The sequence below is a fragment of the Pseudoliparis swirei genome, chromosome 13 (assembly GCF_029220125.1).
Source record: "Pseudoliparis swirei isolate HS2019 ecotype Mariana Trench chromosome 13, NWPU_hadal_v1, whole genome shotgun sequence".
Lineage (NCBI taxonomy): Eukaryota > Metazoa > Chordata > Actinopteri > Perciformes > Liparidae > Pseudoliparis > Pseudoliparis swirei.
In genome coordinates, this window is record NC_079400.1 from 13,679,655 (window position 1) to 13,696,681 (window position 17,027).

A 17,027-nucleotide genomic window follows, 5' to 3' on the forward strand; every position below is an offset into this window, starting at 1 on the left:
GAAGCGGAGTGCAACGTTACCGGCAAGAGACTGACGGTTAGTGGCAAAGCCAGCGGGGGCTAATTGAAATAATAGTCTGCATGGGTCTCTCATGGACCACATCAACTACTGATTATCCGTGTGAAGAGGCAGAGCTTTGATATGTAGAGCTACAGAATAAGAACATGGTACAGTATACCTGCAGAGCATTCCTATGAGAGGACATGAATATGATACGATCAACAGAGACGGCAAGAGCAGCGGGGACGATGGAGGAGTTAATGTGCAGTCAGACCGATATCGACGGACCAATCACGAGGCATTATCAAACCGATGGAGAGGACAGCATGGAGGCTGTAGTTCTACAAATACAGCCTATAGATCAATGACATGGAGCCCGCATCAAAACAACTCAATGCCACACCCTTTTGGACCCTCTCCAACGCCCTCACGCACCAATCACCAGGGAGACCGAAACATGGGAAACTTGTCCCGTGACGTCACGCCCACGTCATGTGATGGATGAGTTCACACGTGATGGATGAGTTTGCTTGGTGTCTGTTGGAGAGATGAGGACGATCGTCATAACAGTGTTGCTCTCTGCCACGCTGCGCTGTGGAATGAGAGTTTGACTCTGATGAAGACGCAGTGCACACTGAACCAGAGTCACTTCGCCTAATGGAGTATCAAACGAAGCACGGACACTTGTACCAACAAAGCCCACACCGAGCATTTGGCACAGAGAGAAATACAGAACCTCGGTCGCCTCCGCATCTAATGGTAACATGACTATCTGTGAGCCTTTCATTGGGGGACGTTATGCTACTAGAGACTTAAAGCTCAACAGAAAGACAATAGATATATTGTGATATGGCGGATAAGTGAAGCCAATGCGGAAGTGTCTTAAAACGTGTCATTCTCTCTCCTGACCAGCAGGGGGCGACTCCTCTGGTTGTATAGAAGTCTATGCTTCATGTGATAAAGCTGAGGCAATGCCGGGTCTAATGATTGTTTTCTTAATGTGACCCGCATGTCAGAGAGCGTCATTCGGGGTTAACCGGCTGTTAGAGCGCAGACCACCAGGCATTCAGACCGGCTGAAGAGTCACTACTGCATCATCATCAAGCCAAGAAGCTCCAAGGCCACGATGCTAAAGGGAAGCCAAGAAGCTCCAAGGCCACGATGCTAAAGGGAAGCCAAGAAGCTCCAAGGCCACGATGCTAAAGGGAAGCCAAGAAGCTCCAAGGCCACGATGCTAAAGGGAAGTCAAGAAGCTCCAAGGCCACGATGCTAAAGGGAAGTCAAGAAGCTCCAAGGCCACGATGCTAAAGGGAAGCCAAGAAGCTCCAAGGCCACGATGCTAAAGGGAAGCCAAGAAGCTCCAAGGCCACACTGCTAAAGGGAAGCCAAGAAGCTCCAAGGCCACGATGCTAAAGGGAAGCCAAGAAGCTCCAAGGCCACGATGCTAAAGGGAAGCCAAGAAGCTCCAAGGCCACGATGCTAAGGGGAAGTCAAGAAGCTCCACAGCGATATTCAGTTTACTCTCATAGAAGTAGAACATTTCACCACGAAAGAGGCTGGAAGCTCCAAGAGAAACAAACAAGACATCTGGCCCCAATTAATGAGTTTTTTCTTTTTCATGTGCTTAATAACGAGCGTTAATAAAGATGCAGCGACGCCGATTCTGGATATCAGTCTGATACTTAAAGAACAACGCAAGACAATTACACCTGGGAGTTTATTGGTTACATTTGATTTTACAAAGTTAAGAAAGCCGTGTTTAAGTCAGGTTGTGTTCAAGTCGGGCTTCGTTTAAGTCGGGCTTTGTTTAAGTCAGGTTGTGTTTAAGTCAGGCTTTGTTTAAGTCGGGTTGTCTTTAAGTCGGGTTGTGTTTAAGTCAGGTTTTGTTTAAGACGGGCTTTGTTTAAGTCGGGTTGTGTTTAAGTCGGGCTTTGTTTAAGTCGGGCTTTGTTTAAGTCGGGTTGTGTTTAAGTCGGGCTTTGTTTAAGTCGGGTTGTGTTTAAGTCGGGCTTTGTTTAAGTCGGGTTGTGTTTAAGTCGGGTTGTGTTTAAGTCGGGTTGTGTTTAAGTCGGGCTTTGTTTAAGTCGGGTTGTGTTTAAGTCGGGCTTTGTTTAAGTCGGGTTGTGTTTAAGTCTAGCCGTGTTTAAGTTGGGTTGTGTTTAAGTCGGGCTTTGTTTAAGTCGGGTTGTGTTTATGTTGGGTTGTGTTTAAGTCTAGCCGTGTTTAAGTTGTGTTGTGTTTAAGTCGGGCTTTGTTTAAGTCAGGCTTCGTTTAAGTCGGAGCTCGTTTAAGTCAGGTTGTGTTAAGTCAGGCCTCGTTTAAGTCGGGCCGTGTTTTTTTCCGGGCCTTACACATGTGACGACATGTCTGAGGTCAAGTAGTTATCAAGCCACTGCCCCACAAATGGCCTCTGACCTTGTGGTAATACAGAGGTGAACGGGTTAGCTGCTAGCGGCTACCTCAGCCGTCGCCATGTTGAGAACCGTGTGCAGACAACTTTACGTAACGCACTTTATTTCATATGTTTATGGCGTCTACAATTTAATAGACGTTGTGGCAAGAGCATGTTGGCAAACAAATGGTTCAGGGACACACAGGCGGGCGCCCGTGGCTCAGTGGAGCGCAGGTTCAACCTTCGATCCCGGCGCTGCTAGCCCACGTGTCTTTGGGCAAGACACTTAAACTTAACCCTCGAGGTCTCCCGTCGGCTCCTACGGTGTGGATGTTAGTTACTGCTGGCGTGCAGGGGGGACATTAGCCCCTCCCATCAGGGTGTGAATGAGTGGATGATGTCATGTAGTGTGAAAGAGCTTTGAGTGCTTTACAAGTCCAGGTCCAACACATTACAATATGCACTTCACATGTTGATGGCGCCTACATGGAAGTGGCCAGTGATGCAATAACAACACAATATGCACTTTAGGCTTTTTAGTTCAGGTTTTTTCCGATATCGGTGCTAATCCGGTACTTTTAAAACGATACCGGTGGCTAAACGGTGCCTGAACCAATAGTTTTTTTTTAAAAGAGCATAATGAGGACATTAAAAACCTCTTCGGCCATATTCCCTGTGAAAGCCGTTGTCATGGAGCACTTACAAACAACGGATATCAGACTGTCGCGCTCGTAGCTCGTAGCTTGTAACTCGAGCTAACTTATACACGGTTCTAATGGCTAGTTTATTTATTTGTTGGCCTACATTTATAAATGCAGGACTTGCAATCAACGTACTAATCTGAGTTCAGGCTGCTCTGGTCATCGTCGCTCTCGCCCATCACACCCATATTGGCACCGGTTTTCGGTACCCAGCCCTAATTGCGACACGTGCATCGCGACACGCATCGTAAAGTGCTCTCCAATACACAGCCCTCGCCGAAAGATGCATTCATCAGATCTCTTTCTGGGGGGTGCGGTGGGACCACTGGCTCACATTTGACGTATTTCCGCATGAGTATTATAAAGTAATCTCCACATTATGATTGATGAGGAGTCGTGCTCTTGTCCACTTGATGAATGCATGGCCGCTCTCCGTTAGCTCAAACCGGGGAGCTCCTCAGCCGCCCACTGGTCCACCAGTACGTCTGCCTTCTGCTGCCACTGGGCACCGGCCCGGCTACACACTGGGTTCAATGGAGCCTTTTCACTGGGAACACCAGCCGGCCAGAAGGCCGACGAGGCCAGAGAGAGCAACACAAGGAGGTGAAGACGCTCTGTGGAGCGGAGCGGCGCTGCAGAGTGGGAGTGAGTGACTCCGCTCTCATTATTACACAATTATTTAAACCAAATATGAACGTGAGAAATAACGGGAAAGCTTTTAAAAAAGCAATGTGAGGGCATGTTAGAGCGTCTTTCTCTCTCCATCTCCCTCTTTCCAACAAGTCCTCCAGAGGAAGTGTTTTTTTAAGAGGATCATTTCCCCCCCTGAAGGGTTATTTGGGAGTTTTTCCTGATCCGATGTGAGGTTTTGGGACAGGGATGTCTATGTGTACAGATTGTAAAGCAATCCGAGACAAATTTGTAATTTGTGAAATTGGGCCATACAAATAAACTGAATTGAATTGAATCATAAAAAGCATTGCAGCAGCCTTGGTTTATTAGTCATGACACCACGATGGAGCATCTGAGGCTGACAGAGAAACAGGTTTCATTATAAAACATGACATTCACACCAAGATGTCTTATGTTAAAGAAGAAACACACAATGCTCAGGTGCAGTGAATACATGTCCATCCCGTGTCCAATGCAAGCTTCGTTATTAGAGAATCATTACATATGCACACACACACGCGGGCACGCGCGCGCGCACGCGGGGTGCCGTGGCATTGCCTCGGCGTAGAGGAGCTAATTGAAGTGAAGCAGCTGCAGCAGCAGACTTCCCGCTGCCAGTCCGCACCGCACTGCGCCCCGCACACAGCGGCCACACACAGCCCGCATGCGGCGCGACTCCGAGGCAATAATGATGACAACAACAACACACACACACACACACACACAAACACGTCTCCTGCATGTCGCTCCTCTGTCAGCATGATGCGGACTCACTGAACAATCACTCATGTCTCGAGGAGCTGTCGTCCTTAATGCGGTAAACTCCCAAACTACACACACGCGCGCGCACAACACACGCACACACAGCCGAGCAGAAAGCCGCAGTGACAACGTGCGCGGCGCCGGCCCCTCGGCGCGACACTGTAGCGACTTACAGTTCGCAGGAACTGGATTTCATCCTCTCCTTCTCCTCCCTCGGCCATGGCGGTGAGCTCGTCGCGAGGAGACGCTCGTGTGTCTGCGCGCGGACTACGGGGCTGGCTGGGGTGTGCGCGCGCGTGGCGGTGTATGCGTGTTTTGAGACAGCTAAAGGCAACGTGCAGCGGAGGCCGCCTCTCATTGGCTGGCGCGCGCTCAACGAGGGAGGAGCCGCACAGGTGTGCGCGTGTGAGTGTGCGCGCGAGCAGTTTGCCAGCTCTATCTCTCTCTCGCTCTCTCTCTCTCGGCAGAAGGAGTTCAACTAAGTTACAACAGAGCTTTGACATTTATTTTACATTTAACCAGCTTCATTTAAAGTCAGTGCTATTAATACAATATAATTATTTAATATTATTATAAAAGAAGAAATATATATATGTTACGGCCAAATGTAAATGATGTATTAGTTAAGTTATATTATAATATAAATTCGAAATGATAAGGTATAATCAAGCTCTTTGCACCAATCTACCACCAGTGGTCCACAGCCACGTCAGCCCCCTCTGCAGCAGTGAGCTGGAGGACGGCCGTGGGGGCCACACAGGCTCCTGTAGTCTGTGGGGCCGTGGCATCACTGACTGATCCTCAGCTGTTTTATTTCACACAGTAAAAGCTCCGCTGCGTAAAACATGAAGTATTATCATATTCTGTATATTAAGTATAATTTGTACTAATAATTCTCAATTATAAAGTTGGGGGACTGACAAGAACCATAAAAAGGTAAAAGCAGAATATGCTTTAGCTGTTATGGGTCAACTTCCCATGATGCAACCAGCAGCTGTTATGTCCTTCCTGTCTGGTAAATGCCTCAATTTAAGATGTTTAACTTGACAGAGCTCCCCCAAAAGCACAGAAGACATCACACAACAAGAAACCCTGTTGACAATATTTATTGAAAAAGAGAAACGTTGTTATATTGCTCGTGTTTTATTCAATATAAGAGCAAACTGATGAAGACAAAGTTTCATCCCGGCAGCACATCAGGGCGTTTAAGAGACGTGTGAAATGAACGAGACAGCTTACAGAAACCCAATGAATCGAGTAGGTTGTTTAGTAGACATACAATACAACAACACCTGGTCTAATGAAAACAATGTGTGGACAATGATAGAGAACTTGCATAATGCGTGATACAATATGAAGAAATAATTCATATGTATCAATATATTTGTCAAGAAATTCCAAAATGAATAGACGTTATTAACTCACCAGCCAATAAAACAATGGAACGTCAGATTAAAATACTAAACTTTATAAGAATTGACACACATTGGTCTAAAATCATTATTACTTTTAATTATTCAGCCTTAATTAATTAATTAATCTCAAATGGTTTTACCATAGAAATAGAATAGAAGTAGAGCGGACTGAACTTGAGCTGTTTTTCTTGGTCATTTAACTGAAACAAAAGGAAATGGTGATAGTTATTAGTGACGCACATGTAGAGTGTTGCAGCTGGCCAGTTAGCTCGGGAGCTAGCTAGTAATGGCAAATGCACTAGATGTAGCATGACATCATGGTGTAATGTCTAACTCACTAGATGTAGCATGACATCATGATGTAATGTCTAACTCACTAGATGTAGCATGACATCATGATGTAATGACTAACTCACTAGTGTAGCATGACATCACTAGATGTAGCATGACATCATGATGCACACTTCACTCAGCATCCAAAGGGGAAATAATGTTGCCCATCAATCATTCTTCGTTTTGTTGTTCATATTATTATCATCAATGAAACTTCACCTTAAAGTTATGTTGAAGTATTCAACATTAATAAACTGGACATGTGTGACCCATTACAGAAGTACAGCACACTTCCTGTTCAAACCTTTACACAATGAAATAGTGAAAACATGGTTCACTGTGTGGTTGTAGTTATTAATGTGTTTCACACATATTGATTTGGTTGAGATCAAAGCACCAGATATTAAACTGAACACGGTCATGTATGAGCGTGGACACTTAATGTAAGAAGAGCTTCTTAGTCTTCTTTACAGATTCTTTGGATAGACACGTGAGTGTGATGGAGAACCGTTAAAGAAGAGACACGTGAGTGTTGGAGAACCGTTAAAGAAGAGACACGTGAGTGATGGAGAACCGTTAAAGAAGAGACACGTGAGTGATGGAGAACCGTTAAAGAAGAGACACGTGAGTGATGGAGAACCTTCATCCCCTCACAGTGTAGGCGTGTGATTAGTTGTGGGAGGTGTGTAATGACCTCATGGCTCAGAGGATGAACAGAACGCAGGACTGGCCGACCTGGTTCTGGTTCTGATTCTGTGTGGTTCTGTGTGGGCCCTCTTTACTGAGGGAGTGGTCAGGCCTCGCTGTCGTAGCCCAGGATGGGGGCCAGCCAGCGCTCGGCCTCCTCCATGCTCATCCCTTTCCTGGCTGCGTAGTCCTCCACCTGGAGGCAGGAGCACAGACAGGTGAGTCAGTTAACTCCTGCAGCCACAAACACTCCCTGGACTCCTCGTCTCTTCAGTATTATTCTCACGGACAGTTTGAAATCAAAACAGATTATTCTCCTTTGTCAAAATCTAGCGCCTACATTACCCACAATGCAATGCAACCACAAGCCACAGTGGTCTGGGAAGCTAACTCTTTCTAACTCCTCACACATTGATTGTTTATGATCATTATGATTATTTTATATTATTCTGTAGTTATATTAATGGTCTACTTAAATCATAATCCAGTCATCCAGGAATGCATTGAATTCATTTAAAATCTGTGAGTCCTAGTTCTCTAAGAAAAGAGGAAGAGATGTGTGATCCACTTCCAACCAGCTGGAGGACACCGTGATGGTGTATGGTATCAGGGGGTGAGTTACGGGACCGCTGGGTTCTCCACCACACGGTCTCTGGAGTTATTTATTCATCAGTTGAAAGATGAGGACGCTGACCTGCTCCTTGGTGATCTTCCCCACAGCGAAGTACGAGGCCTTGGGGTTAGAGAAGTAAAGGCCGGACACGGAGGCAGCGGGCATCATGGCCAGAGACTCCGTCAGGCAGATACCTACACACACACACACACACACACACATGGAGAGAGAACACACACACAGAGAAAGAGAACACACACACACACACACATGGAGAGAGAACACAAACACACACAGACAGAACACACAGACAGAACACACACACACACACACACACACACACACACAGAGAGAACACAAAATAAGTGTTACCAGACGGCTTCAGCTGTTATATTATCACAGATTCATCAACAAATCTCATTTAGCAAATATTTGTAAAAGCACCAACAATGAACCCTTCAATATCGCTGCCGGTCTGGAGGTGTTTGGTGAAGCACATTGTGCCATTTGATTTGGACCATGTGGCTCAGCCCAAACATGAACGAATGTTGACTTGATGTCCATTAATATGAATAACATAAGGATCCCGAGTTCCTCTCCCTTGTTTCTCTCTCATCTCTTCACTAGACGTTTATTTATCTACAGTTTAATGTATTATTATTTATACAAAATAAAAGCCTGTACTTAATGAAATGAAGACATTTTCCCACGGTGAGGTTTTCAAATGTACTGAAATGCTCCTTTAGAAGCTGACAAAGTGAAACCCTGGGTCCAGGTTGGATTGGCAGCTGAGCGACACAGTAAACAAACCTTGTGGCTTGTGAGCTGAGGGCGGACGGTGTTGTGCTGGTGGTGAAGGTCATCCAGCTGACCGATGTTGACCTTTAGAAGTGGATCGTTAACGTGTAATATTTAGTAAGCTAATTAGCCATTAGCGGTGCACTTTTCCCTGGAGGATATTTGTTTGGCAGTTGGTTCAACAAGACGAGAGACGCCTTTGGTTTTTAAGTTAAACAAGAAAAAGACGTTAGCTCGAAAAAAATAATAACATTTTAAAGCGGTGTTCATTGAGTCGGGGTGCAGCATCACCTCCTCCACTTGTTGTGTTGAACATGTGAGCAGACAGATGTAAACACATTCAGCGGCAACAGCAGCATTGGATTGGAGCGGATACATCCACGCCCTCCTCTCGCTCTGTTGCACCAGGACGAGAGCCGGGTCGCTACGCTGCGTGAGATGGGCGGCACAGCGCTGTAACGGGATTTTTAAAGTTAAAAAGTAGATACAAGGAGCTGAACATGATTCGCTCGAAAATGTGTATCTGAAACCCAAGAGAAACATGTACTCCGAAAGATTGAATATTTACGACCGGATCAAGTGTCAAGAGACACCCTCTTCACATTTGATCTATCGCTAATATCAAATAAAATAATAGAAAAACCTCATTATTATTATGTATAATGTGGCCAGTCAGTTTGCTCCCTCATATAACGAGCCCTCTCTGACGTGTCGTCCTCAGTCTGTGCAGCAGAAACCTGCATGTAGACGGAAAGCTGCACTTTCTCCCTCTGTAAAATATATTAAAAAATGTAAAAAAACTCCCCCGTACGCAACTGTTCAAATGTTCAGCTGCCCAACGTTGTGATGATCACAGTTTGACGAGTGTCGGCTGAGCCAGCAGTCCCACCGACGCAGCTCGGCTGATAGTCGGGGAGCTGATATACAGTGTGCTGGCCACGCTGCCATCAAACACCTCGTAACGCTGGCTCAGCAGAACACGTTCACATCTCACACTCTGCAGTGACAGTTTGGTCACTCGGATACCAGCTGCATGCCCGTCATGTGCACTGGGTCCCTCTCGGCCGTTAGAAGGTATGCTATCCTGCTCCTTCCTCAAATATAAAGCGTCGGCTGACTCAGAGATCCTCTCTTATGACCCACATGGTTATGAATCCTCTCAGACCGCGGTGCCCTCTGCCTGTGTTGTATCTCTTCGTCCTTATTTCTCTGTTCAGGTTCTTCTGGGCATCAGCAGCAGCGCTGTGGAGTGTGGACCCCTCGTGGGGCGTGACAGTGAGTCCATCTGACCGGAGAGGCTCAACCCATCGTATCACATGAAGGCCGATGCTGCGGTCACTAGTGCGAACATTGAGTCACATGATAGACTTAAAGGGCTCAGGTAAAGGTCCATTGATATATGAACTCTCAGAACAGGACGACGGGTTTCATTCAGACTTTAAATTATGACTTGATGGGTTTAGAAATGACATTCACTGACATTAATGTGTCAGCCTCTCGTTTTTCATCTTAAGATATATTTTCTCCTTCTTCAACATTTACCTCCACCTCTACTTAAAGAACGTTGGACCTCTACTTAAAGAACGTTGGACCTCTACTTAAAGAAGGTTGGACCTCTACTTAAAGAAGGTTGGACCTCTACTTAAAGGACTTTGGACCTCTACTTAAAGAACGTTGGGCCTCTACTTAAAGGACGTTGGGCCTCTACTTAAAGGACGTTGGGCCTCTACTTAAAGAACGTTGGACTTCTACTTTAAAGAACGTTGGACCTCTACTTAAAGAACGTTGGGCCTCTACTTAAAGAACGTTGGACCTCTACTTAAAGGACGTTGGACCTCGACTTAAAGGACGTTGGACCTCTACTTAAAGGACTTTGGACCTCTACTTAAAGGACGTTGGGCCTCTACTTAAAGGACGTTGGACCTCGACTTAAAGGACGTTGGACCTCGACTTAAAGGACGTTGGACCTCTACTTAAAGAACATTGGACCTCTACTTAAAGGACTTTGGACCTCTACTTAAAGGATGTTGGACCTCTACTTAAAGGATGTTGGACCTCTACTTAAAGAACGTTGGACCTCTACTTAAAGAACGTTGGGCTTCTACTTAAAGAACGTTGGGCCTCTACTTAAAGGACGTTGGGCCTCTACTTAAAGAACATTGGACCTCTACTTAAAGGACGTTGGACCTCTACTTAAAGGACGTTGGGCCTCTACTTAAAGGACGTTGGACCTCGACTTAAAGGACGTTGGACCTCTACTTAAAGGACGTTGGACCTCTAATTAAAGGACTTTGGACCTCTACTTAAAGGACGTTGGGTCTCTACTTAAAGGACATTGGGCCTCGACTTAAAGGACGTTGGACCTCTACTTAAAGGACGTTGGACCTCGACTTAAAGGACGTTGGACCTCTACTTAAAGGACTTTGGACCTCTACTTAAAGGACGTTGGGTCTCGACTTAAAGGACGTTGGGCCTCTACTTAAAGAACGTTGGGCCTCTACTTAAAGGATGTTGGACCTCTACTTAAAGGACGTTGGACCTCTACTTAAAGGACGTTGGACCTCGACTTAAAGGACGTTGGACCTCTACTTAAAGGACTTTGGACCTCTACTTAAAGAACGTTGGGCCTCTACTTAAAGGATGTTGGACCTCTACTTAAAGGACGTTGGACCTCTACTTAAAGGACGTTGGACCTATACTTAAAGGACGTTGGGTCTATACTTAAAGGACGTTGGGTCTCTACTTAAAGGACATTGGACCTCTACTTAAAGGACGTTGGACCTCTACTTAAAGGACGTTGGACCTCGACTTAAAGGACGTTGGACCTCTACTTAAAGGACTTTGGACCTCTACTTAAAGGACGTTGGGTCTCGACTTAAAGGACGTTGGGCCTCTACTTAAAGAACGTTGGGCCTCTACTTAAAGGACGTTGGACCTCGACTTAAAGGACGTTGGACCTCTACTTAAAGGACTTTGGACCTCTACTTAAAGAACGTTGGGCCTCTACTTAAAGGATGTTGGACCTCTACTTAAAGGACGTTGGACCTCTACTTAAAGGACGTTGGACCTATACTTAAAGGACGTTGGGTCTCGACTTAAAGGACTTTGGACCTCTACTTAAAGTACGTTGGGCCTCTACTTAAAGGATGTTGGACCTCTACATAAAGGACGTTGGACCTCTACTTAAAGAACGTTGGGCCTCTACTTAAAGGATGTTGGACCTCTACTTAAAGGATGTTGGACCTCTACTTAAAGAACGTTGGACCTCTACTTAAAGGACTTTGGACCTCTACTTAAAGGACGTTGGGTCTCTACTTAAAGAACGTTGGACCTCTACTTAAAGAACGTTGGACCTCTACTTAAAGGACTTTGGACCTCTACTTAAAGAACGTTGGGCCTCACTTGAACAACGATACGACAGCACAGAGAAAACAGCCCGACGCTCTCACCGGTCTTCTCCTGGATCCCCGCCAGGCTCCACATGGCGGTCTTCTCCGTGTGGTCCGGCTGACTGGGGTAGCCGGCTGCAGGTCTGATGCCCTGGTACCGAATCCGGTGGAGGTCCGAGGCCTGCAGAGCCTCGTCCGCGCTGTAGCCCCATAGATCCTTGCGCACGCGAGCGTGCAGCTCCTCGGCGAAGGCCTGGAGGACGGTCAGCAGGTTGGAGCGCAGAGTGAAGGACAAGGTCCAGAGCCAGAGCAGTGTGTCCCTACTGTACCTCGACCAGCCGGTCGGCCAGCGCTTTGACCATGATGCTGCTGTAGTCGTCTCCCTGGGCCTGGAACTGCTGACTCAGCTCCTCGGCTCCAAACACGCCCACGGCGAACACGCCCACGTAGTCGGCCACGCCGCTGGCTGCCGGGGCAACGAAGTCAGACACACACAGGTAGGGCTCTGAACTGGAGCTGTCCTTCTCCAGCTGGAAAAGAGACACACACACACACACTGGTCAACCAGCAACATGCTCGTCTATGCTACGTGTGTCCACTCCTCAATCTTCTCAGACAGCTAAACAACAATCACTCAGAAAATGTCCCATAAGAGTTAAAACCGTGTCTGTTTATTATCCTTTCTTGACTCCAGACACAATCAAAACAAAAAAACACACAATAAAGAACAGAAGGTGGCTGCGTGTACGTCTGCATGACGGACACTGAGCTCGTCTGTGAACCTCACCTGCTGCCGTAAGCCGTGGAACGTGCCGATGGGCTCGGTGCCTTTGTGCGCCGTGACGTCGCCTTCGTACACGCGGATGTCATCGCCGTCACTCTGGGCACGCCAGAACCCCACCAGGCCCCGCCCCTTCAGACTCCCGTTGTCAATCATCTGAGTGAGCATCTGCTGGGCTTCGTCGAAGACTCCGCGAGCCTCCGTACCTGCAGGAAGAGGATAGAGGTCAAAGGGTCAGGCGTGGTTCGAAACCAAAGGCCGAGCGAGCCCGACCCACAATTAGGGATGGGTATCGTTTGGGTTTTTTCCGATACCTGTGCTAAACCGGTACTTTTAAAACGATACCGGTGCCTAAACGGTGCCTGAACCGATACTTTTTTTTTAAACGCACAATGAGGACATTAAAAACCTCTTTGGCCATATTCCCTGTAGAAGCCGTTATCATGGAGCACTGACAAACAACGGATATCAGACTGTTAACATACACAATATATGTTCTCCATTATATGATGTGATATGTATTGTCATGTGCAGACTTTATAGGGTTAATCCTGTCACTGTTTTGATGGGCAAAGAGAACAACCAATCAGAGGGACTGAAGATGACACGTGACAAATAAAGTTTTGCTTCTGACAGCGAGAGTTCCACTAAAACAAAGTGATGCCCCACGGTCTTTATTCCTCTGTCATTATATTCCCGGTAACACCGGGTATACAGCCGGGATCACTGTACACCAACACATCTGCTAGCAGACTGTCAGGCTCGTAGCTAGCGCTAGCTACGAGCTAGCTTAAGCATGGTTATAATGGCTAATTTATTATTTCTTGGCCTACTTTTATGAATGCAAGACTTGCAGTCAACGTTACGGTACTAATCTGAGTTCAGGCTGCTCGTCGTAATCGGTCTCCACGTGTTCAGGGGGACCGGTGACGGTCTCCCCATCGCGCCCAGCCTGACGTTGGTGTGCTCGACACGGGCTCACGTAGTCACACAGCCAGGGTTGCCAGGTCTATGTGACAAAACCAGCCCAATGGCCAATTAAAACCAGCCCAAAAACCAGCCCAATATCAGAACTCAAAATATGCCCGTGCCAAACCATATACACTGCTTTTAAAGTCCATGTCCAGTACCGCTGCTAACCATGTTAGTGTCCTAAGCATAACTCCTTCATGATGGGGGGGGCAGGGGGGGCGCAAGTGACTTTTTTTCGTCAGGCGCCGGCACCGGAGCTCTGCGGCGCGCGCGAGACGGAGATCGGAGTCGTGTTAACGCGACACGTAGAGACATAATGACATGCTGCTGTAGAGACGACCAACAACAGACGTATTGGAAGCTCATTCTGCACATGCGTTAAATGCGTTAAAAAAACAAAACTAATTAATCCTGTAATTTAATCATAACGCGTTAACGCGTTATTTTTCACAGCACTAATATATATATACAGGACTGTCTCAGAAAATTAGAATATTGTGATAGTTTATTTTTTTTTTAATGCAATTAAAAAAAAAAAAAATGCGCATTCTGGATATTAATTAACTGAAATATTGCAATGCTTTATTTTTTATCTTTTAATTATGCTTTATGTTAACAAAACTCTAAAAAACCAATCCTAAAAAAAAAATTTTAATAATTCCTGTAGACCAAAAAAGAAAAATAACAGCTGAGTGTTTTGTTTGTCAAGGCTCAGGAAAGAGTGAGTGCATTTGTTTAATTAGTTAATTAGACACCAAGTGATTTATACTACTATTCACTTTTTCATATTAATCTAATATTTAGAGATAGGATATTTGAGTTTCTTAAGCTGTAAAGCCATAATCAGCAAAATAATATCAGAATATAAATGATGCAATATTTCAGTTGATTTTTAATGATGGAATTTGTTTTGCATTGATTTTTGACTTACAGAAAATAAAATAAAATACTCATATTCTACCTATATATGGTTCTTTGAAATAAGTTTTTTTGAGAAATCATAGGTTAGGGCACTTATAAGCTAGATAGCTTCAGCCTCGACCCTTTCGTTCAGCCACTTTCTTCTTTTGTTGAATTCTGATTGTTGTATATTTTGCTGATCGAAATAAAATAAACTAAAATAAACTAAACTAAACTAAAATAAACTAAACTAAGGGGTTAAAAGGGCCCCATTTGTGAATCCCACAGAACCAAACCCACCCCGGGATGGGGTGTAGGAGTAATCACACGAGGTGATTCTCGCCAAACCGTCCCATCCCGTTGGGGAGGTCGCGATTCATAATCATACTCGCCTATGAATCGCTCCTCCCGTGTAGGCGATTCTGAATCGCCTATCGCCCACCTCTCCTGTGAGATTCACAAATCCCTGCTGCTTTGCTGGAAATCACTTCTACTTATAGACTCTGGTTCGGGGCTCCGTGACGTCACTAGCACCAAAGCGCTTAGATGTCACGTGACAATGTTTCCATGGTGACGGACAAGGTCACGGAGATCGAAGGCACTGCGCGGATGTGTCGGCGTACGTGCTGATCTGGAGTCAGTTTGGTAGGATTTGGGTATAAATAAATTATTTCATTTAAAATATGGATTTTTATTTAAAGATATTCATGTAATTTGCATGCAAAATAGGTCTACCCGAACCAGCAGACAAAAAATTCAACCCGCGGCAACACTTCAAAAGTAGCCCAATTCGCGGAAAACCTCGGACCTGGCAACACTGCACACGGCGCAGCCTCCGCTGTCAAAGTTAAATGATAGGCTATCGTAACCTGCTGACAGGGCGGAGTCACCAGAGAAGTTCACAACAATAGTTTTTTTCAATTTTAATCGGCTCAGGCACCGGAAAGAAGCACCGAAATGTGCGTTGCGTTTCGGTCCGGGTAATACCGGTTGTATTGGAACCGGTACCATATTGGCACCGGGTTTCGGTACCCAACCCTACCCACAATGCACCTGGGGCTTGTGCATGTGGGTTCTGCGTGGGATTGTTTCAGACTTGTCGCATCCCGACACTCCCAATACCTCCAGAGTTTTGTGTGGTCAACATTTAGCGGGAAAAAAAGGAAGAAAGATGTAATATGTAAAAATGTGTGTATGTTTTCATTTAATTAAATACTTTTCCTTGCTCCACCAACAACAAAGACAGTAAGAAAGTCGCTATAATGAAGAATAAAAGGATTACTTCATCACTTTAGTTTGTTAGGCTGATGACATCATACGTTATGGCCTTCAAAGCTTTATTCTAACTGTTTGGAGCGATGTGGGTGCTGCAGGGTGAACTCTGGGTGACATTGAGCGGGTGCTACTTTGAGAGGGGGAAGAAGCTTCAGGAACGAAAGCTTCGTGAGGCGGAGAGGGAAGTAACACAAATGTGCGCGTCCTGTGGTCTGTGACGGCGAGCTCGTACCAACGGTCTTGTCGTTGAAGATCTTGGGGTAGCCTCTGTTGGGGTATTTTCCCCTCAGCTGCCACACGTCAAAGAAAGGCTTCCAGTCGATGAAGTCCAGCAGGCTGTGCAGGTCGTAGGACTCGAACACACGGGTGCCCAGGAACTGAGGACGCACTGACGCACAGAGACAGATGAAGAGCACACTTCATAAAAGGCCTAAAAGAAGAAACACGTTCCACCGAGCAGCACCTCCTCTCAACGAAAAGCGACTTAAAATCATGTTACATTCATACGCCGTAGAACAGCTACAGGGAGCAACTCAGGGTTAAGTGTCTTGCTCGAGGACACATCGACTAGTGCGGGGATTTAACCTCCAATGCCCTGATGGAGAGACGGACCTGCTGACCTCTGACCCACAGTTATTCCAAGTGTCTAAAAAAACACCTAGAGACATAAAACATTGTTTCTCTTCCTTTTCTCCTGAGCCGGTCTGTTTGTTCTGGTGTCATGTGACTTGGTGTCGGCTGTGGAGGCGTGAGTGAGAGTCGGGGAGATGAGCCAAAGAATTCAACGTGGTGGCTGAACAGCAGATTGACGACGTGCCAACTCACCTGGTCTGGGCTGAGAGAGCCAGTCGATGTGTAGCGCCTTGCCTCTGGCCTGGGAGAGAGACAGATACCTGCGCTCCTGAGGAAACGCAGGATGAAGAGGATGAAGAGGAAGGCATGGCAGTGGTATTCATGCAACACATTTCAGGACAAGTAAACCCAATTTGCTCAAATTAAAAACGGACGTGCAATCCAACCAACTGTGAAAGGCTTCCAAAGATTCACTTATTGGATATCATGAGTAGCGAACAGGAAGTCCATCAGAGGAGAGTCACGTGACGCGTGTGTGACGGTGTCTTCACTTCACTGGTCTGCAACCGCTCAGGAGGAATCATTATCATGTCTTTACAACAGCGTCATGTCAGGTGAGGTGGATAAAAGCGTCTGCTAAATGACATTTAATGTAATGTTCTACACAATGTTCAACTGCTCCTTCCACGTCTTGAACACTCAATCAGGGTGTCTACAGGAATAAACCAGTGAAATTTAAGACTTTTTAAGACCACGTCTAAATA

General features: G+C 46.0%; 2 protein-coding genes across 2 annotated transcripts in view; both read right to left on the minus strand.

The window, feature by feature from the left end:
• The window catches only part of ryr2a (ryanodine receptor 2a (cardiac)), a 125,383-nt gene extending 120,635 nt beyond the window's left edge, over positions 1-4,748 (minus strand). The window contains exon 1 of the mRNA XM_056430441.1: positions 4,701-4,748. Within this exon, the coding sequence (XP_056286416.1) occupies positions 4,701-4,748 (48 nt within the window). The remainder of the gene's footprint in view (positions 1-4,700) is intronic.
• Positions 4,749-5,617: 869 nt separating this feature from the next.
• mtr (5-methyltetrahydrofolate-homocysteine methyltransferase) overlaps positions 5,618-17,027 on the minus strand; it is a 48,888-nt gene continuing 37,478 nt past the window's right edge. The window contains exons 27-33 of the mRNA XM_056429195.1: positions 16,516-16,591; positions 15,923-16,078; positions 12,550-12,749; positions 12,092-12,292; positions 11,823-12,015; positions 7,657-7,769; positions 5,618-7,158 (exon numbers count right to left, since the gene is read on the minus strand). Of these exons, the coding sequence (XP_056285170.1) occupies positions 7,069-7,158; positions 7,657-7,769; positions 11,823-12,015; positions 12,092-12,292; positions 12,550-12,749; positions 15,923-16,078; positions 16,516-16,591 (1,029 nt within the window). The 3' untranslated portion in view covers positions 5,618-7,068. The remainder of the gene's footprint in view (positions 7,159-7,656; positions 7,770-11,822; positions 12,016-12,091; positions 12,293-12,549; positions 12,750-15,922; positions 16,079-16,515; positions 16,592-17,027) is intronic.